The sequence below is a fragment of the Sminthopsis crassicaudata genome, chromosome 1 (genome assembly GCF_048593235.1).
Source record: "Sminthopsis crassicaudata isolate SCR6 chromosome 1, ASM4859323v1, whole genome shotgun sequence".
Taxonomy (NCBI): Eukaryota; Metazoa; Chordata; class Mammalia; order Dasyuromorphia; family Dasyuridae; genus Sminthopsis; species Sminthopsis crassicaudata.
In genome coordinates this window covers 437,447,988-437,468,168 of record NC_133617.1, presented here as the reverse complement: position 1 = coordinate 437,468,168, position 20,181 = coordinate 437,447,988, and the positions used below count along the sequence as shown (strand labels likewise).

Here is a 20,181-nt window from a genome sequence, read left to right as displayed (position 1 = left end):
TTTACAAGTTCACATATTTCCAGTTCAATTATCATCTCTACATTGATAATTTTACATCTAATGTCATTTTCCTCTCAACCTCCATTTCTATAACTAAAACCTCTAAGTAACTCAGGCTTGAAATTACAGTAATTTTAACACTTTCCCCTCCGATCTCTCCCAACCCATAACCAATCGTCAAGTTTACAAGTTCTGCTTCCAACGTATTTCATATACATCTTCCTCCCTTCCTTTAACAATGCATCACTACTCACATGATACTCACACTACTCCATAGCTACCAAACTCTTAGCACCTGTTATCCTCCCTATCTTCTAATCACTACCTAAGAGTAAACCATCCCCAAATCCCAATTCTCTCATTTCCATACTCCTCAATCCTATCTTTTCCATGCCCCATTCCAATTCTGTTCATCACTTCTACTGTGCCTTCTAAAATTCCCTTTCAATAATTCATTTTGTCCTTCTACTTCTTATACACTTCCCATCTATGAATATCATTAAGTGATTATTAAGAGACATGGTATACCCCACATTGCATTCTTGGTCATACTTGGTACATCTTCTCTCATACTTGCCCTCTCCCCCAGGTTATCACTGGTTCTGGTAAAACAATCAGAACATTGCTGTGATTCCACTGCCATTTCCATGCTTTCTTTACCATTATTGTTCTACAAACTCTCCTCCTGTGAAATTGACTCTAAATTTATCACCCACATAGCCAAATTCTAAAAACCCTAGATCAAGGACAAAGTATTACAAGCAACAATTAAAAAAAAAAAATTTAATATGGAGAAAACACACTTAGAATCACACAAGACCTAGCAGCAACTACATTAACTATATTAAAGGACCACAGGTCCTGGAACACTATAAATCAAAAAGCAACAGAACTAGAGTTGCAGCCAAAAATATCACGCCCAGCAAGGTTAAGCATAATCCTGAATGGAGAGGGAAAAAAGATATTCGATGAATTGCCAGACTTGGAAAAAAAAAGATCTATACTTAATTAAAAATTTGACATGTAAGACCCAAGAGAAATATTAGTTAAACAAACATCAAAGACTAATTCCAAGAACTTAATTAAAAAAAACTGTTTATGTTTTATAAGTGAAAATGTAAACATGTCTAAAATTGTCATTAGTAATCGCTAATTAGAAAGAAAGATTAGAGTAGAACTGAATATGATGTGAATCTAAAAAGCAAAACCATGTAGGAAAGGGTAAAAAAAGTAATTACGTTATACAAATGAGGCGCAAAAGGAAGAACTAAAACAGAGGAATTAGATAAGGGAAGAGGGCTGGTACTTCTAAAATCCTGTTCACACTGGAAATGGGGAAAAGAGAGAAGCAATGCATGTATATCAAGAAGATTATAAAAGTCTTCTAAATTCACAAGGAAATAAGAGGGGGAAGGAATAGGACAAAGAGGCAGGTAACAGAAGACTGTACAGACTAACAAGAATGTGATAAGGAGTCTAGATTAATGGACTGGGATAAAGAGAAAGAGAGGTAGGGAGAGAGTTAAGGGAGGAATCCTTGTCAGGGGAGGAGGGAGCAGCTACATTAAGTAAAAGCAAGACAAGATAGGGGATAAAAGTAAAGCAAAGGAATCAGGATAGGAAATAAAAGATACACACAAATGCAATAATGATCAGGAATGGAATTTATTAGAAAAAAACTGGAGAAGTAATCATATCAAATAAAGCTAAAGCTAAAATAAATTTAGTCAAAAGAGAAAAATAAAGAAACTATATATACTCTATGTCAGCCATATTAATCAATCTTATTTTAGATTATTTAAAATAAGTATATATATGTGTGTGTGTGTGTGTGTGTGTGTGTGTGTGTGTGTGTGTGTGTGTGTGTGTGTGTGTGCTTAATTGTAGCCCTCTTAGGAAGGGAAAACAGGAAAGGGGGAAAAAAGAATAAAATAAAAAGTGTACTGTAGAGAACAAAAGAAAAACAAAGATGGACAGCTCATATTATTTATTAAATAGGCTTTCTTGAAATGGAAATATATTGTTTCATACTTTGGATCCTCTCATGCTCTGCTGTGCATATGAAAATGTTGGTGGGGTTTTTTTTTCTATTTTGTTTTAAAATTTTAAGTAAATAAAGTTTGAATTAAAAAAAAAAAAGAAAAAGAAATATATCACCCAATACAGATCATGGCAAATGTTGTCTCCTAACCCCTCAGGTCATTCTCCTTCTTTCTCAAGGAGTTTAGTACCTAATTCATGGTCTTTCCCTCCTTCCCAATTCCTGCTTTTATACTAGAGGATTTTAATATTCATACAGACACTCTTCAAATAACACAGCGATGGTCACACTCTGAATCTCAATACTTTGTATTCCCTTCCATTTAATAATCAAAATCTCTGACATCCTCTAGTGCAATAACAACCTATCATTCTATTTCTTCCTTATTCCTCCTAAACTTACTTTTCTGTACTCTTTCAAATCATTATTTCTGATCTGAATTCACTTTCTTCTATGCTGATCTCAGCCATAAGCTTAACAATTTGAACTCCATACTCAAAACCCTTAACTCTTTGGTTTTCCTGTCACTTAAAGCCTTAGAAAGTTCTCCCTTCCCTCCCCAGAATCCCTTTCTCTCCATGTAGTCACAGAATTCAATTCAGGTTATTCCAAAAACATTTAAAAAGAAGTTTAAACACTTCTTAGTCCTAAAGAATTCTCATCACTTCTATGCAATTTTGATTACATGTTTGTAGCTATGAAGATGTGGGAGAAGCATGTGGATAGAACAGCTAATATAAGAAAAAAATAGAGAGTTAGTCAACCAAAAGTGGGAAAACAGCATAACCCAATTGGAATTTTAAAAAATATTATAGGAACAAAAGTAGAGGGACATACCACCTAAATCCAAAAAGATAAGACATGTATGAGAATATCTGAGACTGACATCATATAGTCTCAAATTGTGCATATAGCATCCTATTAGCATGAGCATATGGAAATATTCTATATCCTTTTCACAACTATGTAAGATAGGCAGAATTAAAATACCTTTTGCCAAGCAATTTTTAGGGCTTGGTTTTTCTTCTGGTCAAGGTCTTCAATGGTTGCAAGAATTTTGGATTTGTCATTTTCTACAATTCTTTTCTTCTTCATCAAGTCATTATACTAATAGAGAAAAAGCAATTGGCAAAGTACCAGTCAGTATGTTTTGTGATACATAAGTGATATATAAAATATTTATTTATACATGCATCAAAAAATAATTAAAATCATTAAAACTTCCTCTTCTTTTCAGCATAGGTTTAAAGTTTTAATTATTGGATGGAAGATATTTCTATTCCCAAACCTTCCTGAAGTCTTCTTGCAAAAATCAAAAACAAACAATGAAATGTGATCTCTTATCAAGGAAATACTATATCATCTAAATTATTTGGTACTCATATAACACACAAATATCTAAGTGTTCAAGGAATTTTAAATTATAGCAGTTTTTTAGACTCTCGAATACCTAGCCATAGGATCATCTCTTTCCTCTGAATCTGATCTATAGGCTACTTATCCCAGGGTTACTATTCCCTACAATGCCATGATCATTTTCTCCAAATATCACTCCCAAATTATCATCAAATTTTTCTCTCCGCCTCCCCTCCTTTTAAAAAATTTTAACACACATTGTTTTATGAATCATGTTGGAAGAGAAAAATTAGAGCAAAAGGGGAAAAAACATGGGAGAGATGGAAAAAAAAAAGTGAACATAGCATGTATTGATTTCTTTTTTCTGAATGCAGATGGCATTTTCTGTTCAAAGTCTATTGGGATTGCTTTGAAAAGTTCTTCCTTACTGATAAAATTCAGATATAGAAGAGCAGTACCCCTCTGTAATTTCCTATCTTCTGAGAGAGAAAAGACTAAGTTCAAAAAGTTAAGTATTTGTATGATTCTACTTTGTAAGACTCCTAACATTTTTTCAAGATGACTGAGGGTCAATTTTATAATCACTATGAATCATCATCATTCATGTTAAACATCTGAACAGGATGAATGTCCTACTTTATCTTATTCTCTCTCCGTACACACACATACACGCACATGCGTGCGCACACATGTTGTTTTCCTTTTTAACCTAATTTAATGTTTTTCCCCTGCTTCTACTCTCAGATCCAGATGCTTTTTTGCATCATGGTATTTTTCTTTTCTAACTTTCTCTTCTGAATAATACTCCCTCTTCAACTGTATGAGTACTCTCCTACCTAGTATCAGTGATAACTATATTCTTGTGCTAAAATTTTATGTTTACTTCATTAACTAAACTTCCTATAGATGCTACAGCTGTGGGTCCTGAAAAATTGCTAGATATGTTTCAAATTCATGGAATACAGGAGAATAAAACCTAAAAGAAATATAAAACAAAAAAATGTTAATCTTGTCTCACTAAGAAAAAGATGAAAAATACATGAGTTTCTATAATTTGACAATCTAAAAATTTCTTTCACATCGACTAAAACAAAGGTAAGAAAAATAGAATCAACAGAAGTTATTTATCCTGGGAAAGAAAATCAGAAGCCTGCATAATTAAATGTCATCATCTAGATTAAAATATGGATACAATGCAAGAGACATGCAAACATAAGATAAAAAATATCAGAAAATGGCAGAGTAAAATAAAAAGAAAAAATGTAAGAGAAAAAAATGATATAGGAAAAAAAGAGTAAGGTACACACGAGAGGCTTTATACTCTCTGAAGAGCCACATGATACTCTTCAGATCATAGGCAGCTTTCCTTATCCAATGACTAAATGTTAACATTAAACATATTTACCCGCTCTTCAGCCTCTGTTAGCATATTCATAGCTCGCATGTTGACATTTCTTCCCAGTTTTTCCTTCTTCTCTTCTAATTTTTGTAACCTCTGACCTGCTTCCTTTGGATTATTAGTTTTAAAATCATAAGCAGTATCAGCCTGGCCAAAGAGGTGCTTCTCTGAATTTATCCATTCATAATTTTTCATCATTTTGGATACCTGGAGATATGCAAGAACTACTATGTAAGGATTATAAATAACAACTGATATATTGAATATTTAGGGATAGCTTATTATAGAGTAATTTAAATAAGTCTAATTACTATGCCCTTTAACCCTGAGCTAGAAGAAAATATTTCCATTAAGATTTTTTTGAAATTATAAATAATTGAGACAGAGAGGGGAAGAAGCTTCCATTGATTGGGGAATGAGTAAACAAATTGTAATACATGAACATCATGGAATAAGTGAATATGATTAAGAGAGAAGAATATAGAAAGACACATAAACTAAATGAACAACATGAAGTAAACAGAACTAAGAAAAGACTACGTCAATGACTATATCAAAGAAAGTGAAAAGGACAGCAACAAAGCTGAAATAATAATGACTAAACCTAATAGTTGACTATACTTCTTATAACAAAAATGTTTGCCAGGACTCTAATTGTAAAAAATAATTTTTTAAAAAAATATTTAATAATGCATGTTAAATTACTCAAGCAGCTAAGGGAAGATTTATAGCTCAGTTAACCAATGTTACTCTGGTTAAATATGAAACTGAAGTAAATTTCAAATGCAGACTAAGGAGAAAAAGAGCTTTAGGCAGAGTAAACTATGTGACTATCAAAAGGCAAGCAGGAATATGAACATACCTTTGAGGCTGCATCTTCAGCCTCCTGCTTATGTTTGCTGATGTTGTGATCCAGCTCTTTGATTTTAAGCTGGGAATTATTGTTTTGTTCCTTATGTTTTGCCACTTCCGCATATTTAGCTTTAATTATATTGTCTTGGGTTGCAATCACTTCTTTTTGCTTGGTCAGCTCATCTTGGGCTTTCTTCACTGATTCCTATCAGACAATATCTATTAAAACAAACTGTTGACTTTTTAAACCCAGCTTAAAAAAAAAAAAAAAAAAAAAAAAAAAAAAAAAAAAGACCACAATTGTCCAGAAAGCAAAACTATCAATGCAAGAATTCCCTAAGTGAATATGTATGTATGTGTGTGTGTCTGTGTGTATATATATATTCCTAGCACCTCATTATTTTTTTTACACATTTAAACTCATATTCAGAACTTATCTGACAGATATTTCGACCCAGACCTTTCTGAAGAAATTTTTTAGATCCAGAGACTTTTCATGGTTTTATAATTTAAACAGGAAAAAAATCTCCATAAAGCAAATGATAATGAGATCAAACTAGTATACCATCTTTAATCTTTGTTATTAGCCCACTGATTAAAACTGTTTATGGGCATTTCTTTTTCATTTGCATAAAACAACTTCTCCAAAGTAGGTCTTAAATTTTTCCCCATAGTATTAGGGTGACACATACACTCTTGTCTCAAACAATAAAAGAAATGAATATATTCTTTTTTTAAAATTACCTGTGGTTGTTGAAGAATATTAAGGAAATGATACAGATACTTAAACTTATTTAAATCTTTTTAAGAACAAAAATTCATTCCCTCAGTGTTTACCTAGATTTGCTTATTTGCCTCATAAAGTTAGCTAAAAAATAATAGGTTAGTATTTAGGGCCATACTAAAAATCTTTCCTGATCAATATTTTCTCATTCATAAAATTCTCATTAAAAAAAAAAAATTAGCCTTAAGACATCAAATGATAAATCACATCTAAGACAATTTTAGTCATTCTCATATCACTTCATGAATAACGATTATATTATTAGCCTTTATGAGTTTTTCGGTTCATTCATTAATATACTTTATACTCTCCAGCCAATCCAAATTAATCTCCATTCCCAAATTGGTTCTGGTTTCTCACATTGGAGTTTCTGTTAACAGCATTCCCTAAACAGTAGGTTACCTCCTCTCCAGCTCTTTCCCCCTCCATTTCTATAACATGAAATTCTACCCCTCCTTCAAGGTTCAAGTCAAACACTACCTTTTCTCTAAGCTATCGCTAATGCTTCAGGAAAGAAGTGATCATACTCAGCTGAAAGCTTAGCATTTCTGCTTTTCCTTATATGTTATATTTATCTGTATATTTTATCACATCTATCTACTAGATTACAAATTCCTTATGGGTAGGTACCTTGTCTTATCCACTTTTGTTGTTTTCACAACTAACCAAATACACTGCAGAGCAAGAGCTTAATATTTGCACAGTGAATCAAACATACCTTATTCTTAGCCACCTCAGATGCCATAATACTGATTTGTTCTTCATATGATTTGATAGCTTCATTTACAGCCTCAAATTGTTGTTTATAGGTACTCTGCTCTCTCTTGAGTTCTTCAAGCTCTAAATTGATAGCTTCAACTTCCTATTAAAACAAAATAGTATATGGATTTACAGAAGTATTGATTGGTACCTTAATTACAATATAAAAATCAGGATGTAAATACTATTCAAGCTAATTATTAATTTATGGCAAAATATTGTGTTCACATACTAAAAGTGAATGCTTCTTTGGAAGGATGAAGGAAAACAGGAAACAAATCAGGGATTCATTTTTTAATGATTTTCTTTTCTTTTCTTTTCTTTTTTTAGGCTGGGGTTAAGTGACTTGCCCAGGGTCACACAGCTAGGAAGTGTTAAGTGTCTGAGACCAGATTTGAACTCGGGTCCTCCTGAATTCAAGGCTGGTGCTCTATCCACTGCGCCACCTAGCTGCCCCTATGATTTTCTTTATTCTTTCAACATTTCTGCCAGAAAGGAAGATTAGTGTTATCTTTCTACTTTATGTATATGCAAGAGCTATAGTTTTGACCAATATCACATACAACTTGCAAGAAAAGTCAGAATTTAAGTTCTGAATTTTTCTTTTTCACAAACCACATGTTTTCCAATAGATAATACTTGGATACTAGTTTAATGTACAAAATCTAGCTATGTAAAAATGTATTCAGATTATTAGTTACATGGGGAGAAAAAGTTAAATTGTTGGCAAATCTTTTAAAACTTAAGTTTGATCACAATAAGAGAGTAGCATGAACAAGAAAGCAATGCAAATATACTACACTATCATTTATGGTGGGGGGAAAAAAAAGACAGTGACTACACAGACAGAATGCTACAGAGAAAAAAAACATTGAATTTGGGGTCAAAGAAGCTGAATTTTAAAATGGGAAATAATAATACTCGTATGATCTCAAACTCAAAATCCTTAACCTCTCTGGGTCTCTTTCCACATTTCACATCCATAAAATAAGGTTAGAAAAATTATCTCTAATGTCTCTTCTAGACTATTATCTTCCAAAATTTCTTAGAGAAGTTTAATCAATAGAAAGCAGTCATAACAAAGTCTAAAGAATCCCAAAATCACCTCCACTAAAAAAAACTTGATTTCCTTGACTATAATACAGAGTCACTATGACCAAAAACATCACCAGACTGAAGTACACATTCATTTTCAAAACATCATCAAAGAGAATAATGAAAAATCCCAAGGCAAATTCTCACACAAAATATAGGAAGCAAGTAGGAAAATAAAACTGAAGAAGAAAAGAATCCAGACAATGGCATGAGAAGGTAAGGAAATGCCCACTGAAAAATCTGCACTGCATCATCACACCTTCAGAAGACAAAAAGTTGAGAACACACAATGGTGTATAGGTATTTTGCACAGCTGCATTTCTTTATTATAGGGAGTTTATTGGAGGAAAACTACAACTAATGTGAATTGTATTAAACAAAGGCATGAGCAATAATTACATATACATGGTAGAGTTATGATTTTTACAGTTGGAAAGAATATCCACATTAACGAGATTAGGGACCCAAACCACAATATACTTCTCAAATATTCACAGGGAAAACATACTCCTAAGTAATATCTGCTCTAACATCTCAACATACTTTTTCTTTTCCTTAATCACTTTCATCTTTAAAATGTTCTTGTTTTATTATTATTATTATTATTATTATTATTATTATTATTATTATTGATTCTTTAGCACAATCCATTCCATCATCTAAACCTCAGTCTGTTCCTGAACAAGCTAACAAAAACATGTTTCCTATTAAACTTGCAACACACTTTCGGCATGTAAGCATTATACATAATTATCATATAACTCAGAAAATAAGGCATTTCTATAGATTGGTGTGATACTTCTTTTTGAAGACAGCTACTTTTAGACTTAACATTTTAATGGAAATTAAAAAATTTTTAAAAACTCAAAATTGAATGAAACAAATCTGTCTATCCTCTACTTTCTACCCTATCAAATACTTTCAACAAATTTATTTCCTTTTCAATAAAAGCTATCAGAAATCAAACATTCATTACCTGCTGTTTTTCTTTCATCTTTCTGCTGGAAGCATCTGCCTTTTTTTTAGCACAATCAAGTTTCTTTTGGGCATCTTTCAGTTCTCTCTCTCGTTCAGCTTCTGCATTTTTCATTTTATTCTCCAACCACTGCAAATTTTTCTTCAGCCTTTTTTTGGGTATCTCCTTTGTATTTTTAAGGTTTCCTCACTTTCTCTACATCAAGAATTAAAGAAGAGTGACTTACAATTCCAAAAACAACCTCTTAATACACTAGTTTGTTTTTTTGTTCTTTTTTTTTTCTTTGAGGCTGGGGTTAAGTGACTTGCCCAGGGTCACATAGCTAGGAAGTATTAAGTGTCTGAGACCAGATTTGAACTCCAGTCCTCCTGAATTCAGGGCTGGTGCTCTATCCACTGAGCCACCAGCTGCCCCTTCTTTTTTAAACAATTTTAAATAATCAAGATGAAAACAGAAAAAGCTCAAAAATTCAGTCTTGAAATTAGAAGACAGGTATTATTTTTTCCAGTGCAATACAATTATCTTTCCTAACTGGTTAGGAATCACTACATAAAAAATAAACTCTTAAAATATCTAAAGGTTAGTAAAATTATAATTCCAAATTATCTATAAACAAATGTTTCAAATACTGTGTATTTTTATGCCCTTAGGCAATAAGGAATTGAGAGATGAGACCAAATGTAGACTACAGGGTAAAGAAGGTATGGATGCCAGGGTGAATATAAAGTAGGGAGATCCTTTTCACCCTTCATATTAAACAAAACAGAATTAGTTAGGAGCAAACCTAAAATGAAATGGAAATGGTTCAGGTAATACAATGAAGCTGAGGAGGGACGTTCAAACATTTTCTTACCAATTAAAACAAGTTCTACAACACTCTTCAACTTTAAACTGAAAAGAAAACCGCTCTTTGTGAAAAATGCTCAGTAAATACTTCAAGTGGCAAAACACATCATCAGGTTCAATCTGGCTAGATCTAGCAAAAGATATTTTAGAAACTGCATTCTACTCAATGTAAAAGTCCCAAGAAGCCTTTTTGAAAACATAAATTAGCTGCTACATGGATCAGTGGCTTTGGACCATGAATAAGGACTACCTGAATTCAAATCCCACCTCAGACACTCAATAGTTGTTTGACCCTAAGCAAGTCACTTAACCACAGTCTGACTCAGTTTCCTTATCTGTAAAATGAAGATAATAAAAATACCTACTTCCCATGGTTGTAGTGAGGCTCAAATGAGATAATGTTTGTAAAAAGTTTAAAGTGTTATATAAGTGCTAGTTATTAAAAGCTCTTCACATTGTGACCCCTTCCTACCTTTGCAGTCTTATACTTTTCTCCTCTATATACACTATGTTCTAGTTGTACTAGTGTACTTGCTGATCCTTGTAAATAACCCTCCCTAGCTTCATGACTTTTCACTAACTATTCCTTCATGCCTAAAAGTCTTCCTCCTTGTTTCTGTTTTCCTTCTAAACTCAGCTAACATTCCATCTGCAGGAGGCATTTCGCAGTCTCTCTCAATTCTAGTGTCTTCTCTCACATGAGCACATGAGCTCATTGAGAGCAAGGACCATGTTTTTGCCTTCATCACTTAGCACAGTGCCCAACACAGAAAAGGTGCTCATTAATGCTTGCTGACTGTTTGACATTAATGACCAGTGACTTTATCAGTGTGACAACAATTTGGACCAATGAGGATTCTAATTCCTCCACAACTTAATAGATTGCTCTGAGTTGCCATGGCCAAAAAAAATAAAATAAAAATTCCTGGTAGAAAGCAGATCTGAATTTCAAAAAACTGATGAATTTGTGAAATTTGTAAATTTCACAAAGCTCGTCCTCAGACAGGATCTATGCCCAGCCCTGGACTGTACTAGAAACTCTTTTAGCTTAGTGGGGCATATCAAACTTATGCTATGCTGGCACCAGGAAATGCAGAATAGAACTTTATAAAGAAGGATCAGGGTGAAGGTGATTTTAAAAAAAAATGAAAATAAAAATATTTTCTCCTATATATTTTTGTTTTACCCTAAACACCACCAGAAGGCTGCAGAGGCTATCTTTTAAAGCAAGTAAAGCAGAGAGCAACAAATTTTCTTCCTGCTTTAAAAATAAGAATATATATATATATATATATATATATATATATATATATATATATATATATATATATATATTCACTAGAGATAAAAATAAAACAGAACTTCCAAGATGCCAGCTTCAATTCAGAGTGAGGTTATTCAATTCAACAAGGATTAATCAAGCAAGACTGTGGCCAATACAATGTGCTAGGCTATGCAGATACAAAATGCAAAATGAAAATGATTCCTGCCCTCAAGGAGCTTAAAGAACTCAAAGAGTGAAAAAATTATCAAACAGACCTGCTGTCCCCACAATCCTGAAAGCCAATTGTTGCTAAGACTTACCTCTACCTCAGTTCAAAATAAAAAGGGGAGGGGGAACAGAATTTACTTGGAATACTTGCAGCCAAGAAAAGATTTTATTTTAAATATATGAATACCCCTAATAAGTACACCTAAATTCAATCTAAAAGTTAGTTTGTTCAGACCCAGGAGATATAATCATGAGACCAAATTTTGGATACCAAAAATTAATTGAATAAGTATTTTAAATTATCATTAACATTGCTAACACTGTAGATGAAAATTTCATCTTTTAAATCTTGGAAAAAAACATTTATTTTATATAAACTTAAGGGAAAGCTAGGTGACACACTGAATAGAATGTCTGGGCTAGTCAGGAGAAGACCTGAGTTCAAACTGGATTCAAGACATACACTAGCTTTTGGCAACTCACTTAACCCTGTCTGGCTCATCTATCAAATGAGCTAGAGAAAGAAATGGCAAATCATTCCAGTATCTTTGACAAGAAAACACCAAATAGGGTTGACAAAGGGTCCGCCTTGACAAGAAAGATTTAACAACAAAAAGGAAAAGAATATCAACAGAAACAAAATAACATACATAATGTTCTCATCTTACCAATTGTTTTCCTAAGGGCATCCAGTTCTTCCTGTTGTTTGTGGTATGAACTGTGCTGAAGCTTAGTGTGTAATAATTCTGTTTCCTCAGACTTGATTTCCCATTGCTGTTTTAGTTGACGATACCTTAAAAAATTTCCATTTGTAGTAAGTGATCAGTGATCATTTTGGGGTTTCACAAATGCATCTAAATCAAATGTTCATGACTAAAATGAGCTTGAATATGTGTGGACAAAAATCTATTGGCTATGTGAAATATATGAAATACAAACTCACATTTCTGAGACACCTGTAATTCTGAACGGAATTTAGCAGCATATTCTTCAAAAGCTCTGTCTTATAGGCTCTAATATGGCACAACAGAGTGCTAGGCCTGAAGTCTGGGAGACTCGAGTTCAAATATGACCACAGATACTTATTATGTGACCCCAGGCAAGTTACTTAATGTCTGTTTGCCTCAGTTACCTCATCAACAAAATTGGAGACAGTAATAACAACTACAGGATTGTGGTGAGGAGCAAATGAGTTAATCATCATAAAATATTCAACATAGTGCCCAGCATATAGGACATAAATGTTGGCTACTATTATCAGCCTTTGCAAAGTTGGGAAAATATCCTGATTAAAAAACATTTTCCTAAAAATGGAAATCTTTAAAATTGGTTAATTTAGAATAGCAAAACAAAATGAAGACAAATCTTACCTCCCCTACAAAAAAAGACTTGTATCAGAGACTACAAGTGCTTGCAGGGACTGCAGGTGCTTGCCAATGACCATGCCCAAAATAAAATTAACTTTCCAGACAAATTCAAATATACAAATGTGTCATCAAGTCTACATGTCATGGAGTATTTATCACAGAAAACATTGCCTCACTATTTTTATTAAGAAGGAGAATCTATATCAATAAATAAAAATCTCTAAGCATAAAACATGCAATTACACTTATCAATACCTAAAGTATGAGTTTCTAAATCTTTTTTTCTCTGGTAACATAATAGCAACCTACATAGGAAAAGCTGAAAGCACTCAAAGTTATCATCCCTGTATTGAGTAAATATGTTGAAAACAATTAATATTGCCTTTATGATTTTAGGTAACAGTTAATATTGAGCATCTTGGGTGCTTTAATCATAAGCTTTTCGTCATTTCTATAATCATAACCATTTATGGAAAGAAAAGTTAAAAATGATGAACATCAAAATTGTTTCCACTACCATATTCCATGTGTGTCTGTAAAGTGCTTTCTTTTTTCCCCCAAAGATTTATTTTATTTGAAGAAGCACAATAAGCAAAAAGAAAAACACACAAAAGCAATACAAACGAAATAGAATATTAATTATCACATGCCCAGAACATCAGGAAGGATTCAAAATATATAAAAACATATACCAATTTAAGAGATTATATATATTAGAAGAAATTATATTCATGAGTGTCTGTTTTTACTTCCTTGAAAACTGTTTGTTTGTTGTCTACTGCACCCCTTATTTATTTTATTCATTTTTTCCCCTTTTATGCCCCCACCCACCCCCAAGCAGGCTATAGTTAAGAAAGATATGTTTATATATACATACACACACACACATACAGACATATACACAAGTCTTTCATCCTGCCCACCACCCCTAAAGCAAGCTACAGTTAAGAAAAGATATATTTATATACACATCATAGATATATACATAGACTCATAAAAACACACATCCCTCACTCTCACACACATACGTCTTTCCTATCCCTGCTGACTCTTTCATTAGATTCTGTTCTATAACCTGGCTTACTATTACTTTACTCCTCCGTTAGGTTCTTACTACATGCAGATGAGATAATGAGATATTAGGTTCTTACTAAGTGCTAAGTAGGTACTTAACAATTCTCTAGTTCCGGCCTTTAAAGGGAGTTTTACTTGTGAACTCCTGGGGGTGGAGCTTGCATGCTTAGGAGGAGCAAGTTCATTGGTTGAAGTAATTTTCCCCAGAAGCCCTTGCGTTATCCCACGTTATTCTCTGGGAGGATAAAAGAGAAATGGAGAGTCTTGTCTGGGCCAAGAGGCGGCTCTCTAGAGGAAGAAGTCTGTCCTCTAGACCAGAGAGCAATAGGCAGTTTCTGGAGACAACATGTGTTAAGATATATTGGCTTACTTTGTCTTCTTCTCTTACCCTTTGCTTCCCCATCCCCTATTCCTCCCTTCTTATTTCTTTATAGATTTTGGAGGTGCTATACCCTTCAAGATATATATGTAATATTGCCTATTGAATTCAATCCCAATGTGAGTAGGTTTTCATAACTAAGAGTCCTCCTCTCTCCTCTAATGCCTCTGTGTCTTCTTCCTCTGCACCTCATTTGTATAACATAATTACTATTTTTACCTTTACTCTGCCAATCTTTCTTTTGAGCTTGCCTTATTGTTGATGTAAACCTTAAACATAATGTATACATTTCCCGTGTAGAAAAAAAGATAAACAATTTGTCCATGTTGAGTTCCTTAAAATTGCTCTTTGATATCAGCTCTTACATGTTAAATTTTCTATTAAGTTTGGGTTTGGTTGATAGAAAGTCCTGAAAATCTGCAAGTTTGTTGACTGTCCGTTTTTTCTCATTGAAAATTACAGATAATTTTGCTAGATATAATATTTTTGTCCACTGCCATAATACATTTGCTTGTCTGTAGATATGATTCCAAGATCTACAGTCTTTTATAAGACTGATAAGACTGCTGCTGATAAGTCTTGTACAATTCTAATTGTAGCTCCAGTATATTTGAATTGTTTCTTCCTTGTTTCTTGCAAAATATTTTCTTTGGTCTGGGGGTTTCAAAACTTGGCTATATTATTCCTATATGTTTTCCACAAAGGATACCTTTGAGATGGTGATCAGTGGATTTTTTCTATTTCTATTTTCTCCTCATGTTCTAGCATTCCAGTTTTCTAGGATTTTCTAGGATTACTTCCTATATTATTGTGTCAAGATTCTCTTCTTGGTCACAACTTTCTGGCAATCCAATTACTGTTTATATTTTCTCTTCTTGATCTGTTCTTCAGCTCTGTTGTTCCACATTCTGTTTTATTTTCTCATTCTTTATAATCTGTTTTGTTATTTCTTGGTCTCTCATAGCTTCACTGGCTTCCCCTTGCCCAATTCTAATTTTCAAAGAGTTATTTTCATTATTGTTCTATAAGAAATGATCAGCAGGATGATTACAGAGAGGCCTGGAGAGACTTACATGAACTGATACTAAGTGAAATGGAGCAGAACCAGTAGGTCATTGTACATGGCAACAAGATTATATGAAGATCAATTCTGATGGACATGGCTCTTTTTAGCAATGAGGTGATTCAGGCCAGTTCCAGTGACTTTGTGATAAAGAAAGCCATCTACACCCAGGGAGAGGACTGTGGGAACTGAGGGTGGATCACAACATAGCATTCTTTTTTTGTTGTTTGCTTGCATCTTGTTTTCTGTCTCATTTTTTTTCCCTTTTTGATCTGATTTTTCTAGTATAGCACAATAATTGTATAAATATGTGTGCATATACTGGATTTAATTTTTTTTAACATGTGTTAACATATATTGGCTTACTTTCCAAAAGGGGATGGGGATAAGAGAAGAAAAAATTGGAATACAAGGGTTTGCAAGGGCTAATGCTTAAGTTTTGAAAATAAAAAGTTTTAATGAGAAAAAATAAAAATAGTTATTTTCATCTTTGAGACTCTATATCTCCTTTTCTAATTAGTTAACTTTTTTCCCCCCATAATCTTCTTATTTTTCTTGGATGGTTTCAGTATTTTTCTTTAGTTTTTCCTCAATCTCTCTCATTTGATTTTTGAATTCTTTTTTGAGTTTTTCTATAAATTCTCTCTGGGCAGCAAGCCATTTCACTTTACTCTTTGGGGTAGAAGCTCTTTTTTTTTTTTTTTTTTTTTAAACTAAGTGCCCTCCTTTGAATGTAAAAGAAGATAAATCCTGGTCTTCCCTGTTCCCATAAAATGTTTCAATAGTAAAACTTTCTTTTTTGCTGGTTCATTTTTTTCTTTTTTTCAATTAGAGGTTTTAGTGTAAGTACTTCTAATTATGGAGTAAAGGGAATGGTGCTTTCCTAACTGTTCTGCCTCAATCCCCTTAGTTGCAACCTCCTACAGTTCATTAAGACTGATATAACTCAGGGCTACTTACTCTAAGGTTATAAATTGTCAATGTGTAAACTCAAGATAGGGAGAGTCCAGACTTCCTGGCTCTAAGCTGGACACCTCCTTAACTCCCAGTTTGTTAGAATTTATGATCCTACCATAAATTCTAGGTCCTACTACCCAACCTGTCAGAACTGGATTGATGGTCCCTGCCTGGAAATTCTGCTCCACAGAGTTTGGACTCCTCCCCCCTGCCTTTGTTTAGCTAGCTGAGCTATATAAATATGTCATTGAGAACTTAAATTCTGCTGGATGCTCTGGACATCAGCCCTGTGGGCAACATGCCCCCATTACAATCTCTCCCTTTCAGAAATCCAAATAAAATATTAAAAACTCTCTGGTCTCTATCTTGCTTCAGTTTCTCCAATATCACACACCTTTACCAGGAAACCCAAGTCAAAAGCTGCAACCTTCGGCAAGTGCCCAAAGCCATCAGTGTCCCGCCCTGCTACTACTGCACTCCTGGGCTACTGATTCCTTTTTGCTCAGGGCCATATCTCAGCAGCACAGCTGGGCCCCATGTTCCCAATCAGCCAAGGTTTACTTTGTCTTCCTCCATTCAACTTCCTACTCAACAGGAGGTGAAAGCCACAACCTGCCAATCCCCACGGTTCCCACTGGATGTTTTTGAAGAGCTAGCCCAGAGTTGTTTGTACTTCTAACAGGTTAAACCCAGCCCAGGGCCTTTCTTCAGATCTTGTGGAGGACTCCAGTACAGCCTCAAGTCTTCTTGGCTTTTCACCAATCTATGTTCGCCCAAAAGTGCAAATTCGCTCTATTTGTGAAGGAAATTGGGAAAGATTGAAATTTATCAAATTACTCTATCATCTTCCCAGAATCCTCACTGCAAAGTGCTTTCAGCTCATATTTTCATTTAATTCTCAAAAGAGTTCTATAAAGGTAGTAGGGTAGATATTGGCCCCACAAAGCTAACTCTACCTCACTCCATCCCTCTTTTTATTCTTGACATTCATCCTACAGTTTAGGAGACCCAGACAGGTTACAACCTGCAAAGACCTCATATGATAATATATATTCTAACTTTCCCAGCAAATTACCCTTCTTATGAACTTTCCTAATTTTTTTCTCCCAGAATATTTCTCTCCTTCCTGTTTCCTAGGTACTCAATCTCCTCCTTATCCTTGACCATTCACTCAACTGAAACAAATCTCATCCAAGTTAGCAATTATTTCTTAACTGCAAAATCTGTCAAATGGAGGCTCACCAAGGTTAACCTGCATGGTCACCTAAGCATCTTCCTTTTGACATCTAGCCTAAGTATCATAGATATAGAGTTGGAAAAAACTATTGTCAGTTAATCTAGGGTTTCTTAAACTTCTTCTATCTTCCACTTTTCACCTGAGAAATATTTACTCGATCCCAGGAAGATGGGTATGTAAAATATATATATACTTTTACAGATAATAAATTTGCGACCCCCATATTAAGTTATGAGATCCCATATGGGGTTCACATTCTATAGTTTAAGAAGCTTTCAGCTAATCCACTGACCTCATTTTTCAAAGGAGCCAAACGAGGCTCATGGAGGTTGGGTGGCTTTCTAACATCATCCAGGCAGGAAGCAAAAGAGTCAAGAATGGAAATCCAGCCCTAACTCCAAATTCAGCCTCTTTTAAATGGTCCCCTCACAAGTGTTCTTTGTGGCCTAGACCATACTCTCTTGTAATAGATATACCTTTTGATAATTATTGAACATTCAAAATCAAAAAGAACATGAATTTTCCCAGTTGACTGAGCCCTTTAGGGAGGGGAAAAGGTAAACATTTGGTATATCATTCAAATCCCTGAAGGGAAAAACAATGTTAGCTAAACTAAAAGAAGCCTTACTTTTCTGCAGTGTTTTTTAGACCTGCTAATTCCTTTTCTATAGCTTGGAGTTCATTCTCCTTGACTTTCAGCTCTTCTTGAATATTTCTGAGTTCTTGAGCCTGGGTCAAAACAGATGCAGTCTGGGGCCGTGCACCTGTTATGGACAGACAGAAAAGATGAGCTTGATACTGGGTATCTACAAAGACACATATAAAATCACAGGTAAAAATTTAAAATTAGGAAACTTCAAGTCATCTCTCTATAATGATCTTCACAATAAATTCCAATAATATAACCCCAAGAAAGTCACCAATGAAGAAGGGCCAAACTCCTTCCTCCTCACAACAGTTAGTTGGTCATGGGATTTTTCTCCAACACAACTTCCTAGGGCCTCCCCCATTATGGTGCAAACCCAATGAAGTAATGAAGGTGGCATTGGGAAAATACTAACATTTACACAATCTCACTTGTCCCACCCTCTTTTTATTTTAAGGGAAACAAAGTATCTTAGGTTAAGGAGATGTAGATGGATTACAAGCTGCAGAAAACTCATTACATTATCTTTCCCAGCAAATTTAGTCCTCTAAACTTTTATATTTCTATTCTTTCCATTCTCCTAAGGATTAGACCACCACTGACCACTCACTCAACTGAAACTGCTCTCATTCAAGTTACCAACTGCCAAATCTAAAGGTTTTTCTCAATCCTCATTTTTCTTGACTTCTGTGCAACATCTTGACACTGTAGACGACCCTCTTCCAGATAATTACTCTCCTCTATAGGTAAATATAATGTGCTGTCATCTATAAAAACTCTAATGTCTATATACTTAAGCTTAGAAAAAAATATTTTCTAACTCATTTTTAAGTTTTGCAAATGAAGTATTTGAAGTATTTCAGTGAATTTTGAAGCTACTTATTAAAAACATAAAAATAAAACCCACAATTCCCAAACAGGGAAACAACCTAACTTCAATGAACACTTTTGTATTATGGGATTGAAAAATAAGTATCATGATTTGGAAAGTGTTTGCATTTATCCTATTTAGATCTGTGTAATCTTAAAATATTTTTCAGCTATGACAAACACTATAATCAAGACAAACTAAATTTAAAAAGAAACCTTCAAATTAGTGTATTGTGATATAATGCTAAAGCAAAATTTTCATTAAATTGCTATTTCTTATGAAAGTTTTATACATGCATAATTATTTGTATAATAGGACACGCCAACCCAAATAATACACCTATCTTGATGCTCAAAAATCTTTTTCTGACAGCAGTGAATAATCCAAAAAGTTTGAAGATCATTAATCTAGTCTATCTTTCCCCCCACTTCACCCCACCCATTTTAAAAGTAATGAAGTTGAGGAGCAGAGAGTTTAAATCATTCATCAAGATTACAGGCAATAAGAGAACTTGTATTTTCCATATACAGCATTATCTTCGATTTCACAATAAAAATATCTTTTAATGAATTAATATCCAACATTTTAACCCCTAAAGACATCAACTATAGCATCTCTAAACATACAAATTGGGACAATCTATAAAAAGGAACTCTCTTGAGGTGAATTTTTTACACCAAGACTTCTTAAACTTTTTCTACTCTTGACCCCTTTTCACCCAAGAAATTTTTATACCACTCCAGGTATATAGGTTTAGAAAATTGGTATACAAATCCAACATTTACTGATAATAAATCATAAAGAAATTTATTTTAAAACAATTCTTTGCTATAAATAAATTTTTTCATTTATTAAAAACAAAAGCAAATTTACATGTCAATGAGATGGTTAAGCTTGCTTATTTTATATAAATAATTAAATGTTGGTGGAATATCAGATTCCTTTTACTGTTGCCAAATTTTTCATGACCCCCACATTCAGTTACAT

The 20,181-nt window shown here is 33.7% G+C and overlaps 1 protein-coding gene across 1 annotated transcript in view; it reads right to left on the bottom strand.

The window, feature by feature from the left end:
• The window catches only part of SMC2 (structural maintenance of chromosomes 2), a 53,618-nt gene that overhangs the window by 4,089 nt on the left and 29,348 nt on the right, over positions 1-20,181 (bottom strand). Inside the window, 8 exon segments of the mRNA XM_074280627.1 lie at positions 3,032-3,148; positions 4,803-5,003; positions 5,659-5,853; positions 7,151-7,294; positions 9,263-9,388; positions 9,390-9,457; positions 12,269-12,393; positions 18,306-18,441. Of these exon segments, the coding sequence (XP_074136728.1) occupies positions 3,032-3,148; positions 4,803-5,003; positions 5,659-5,853; positions 7,151-7,294; positions 9,263-9,388; positions 9,390-9,457; positions 12,269-12,393; positions 18,306-18,441 (1,112 nt within the window).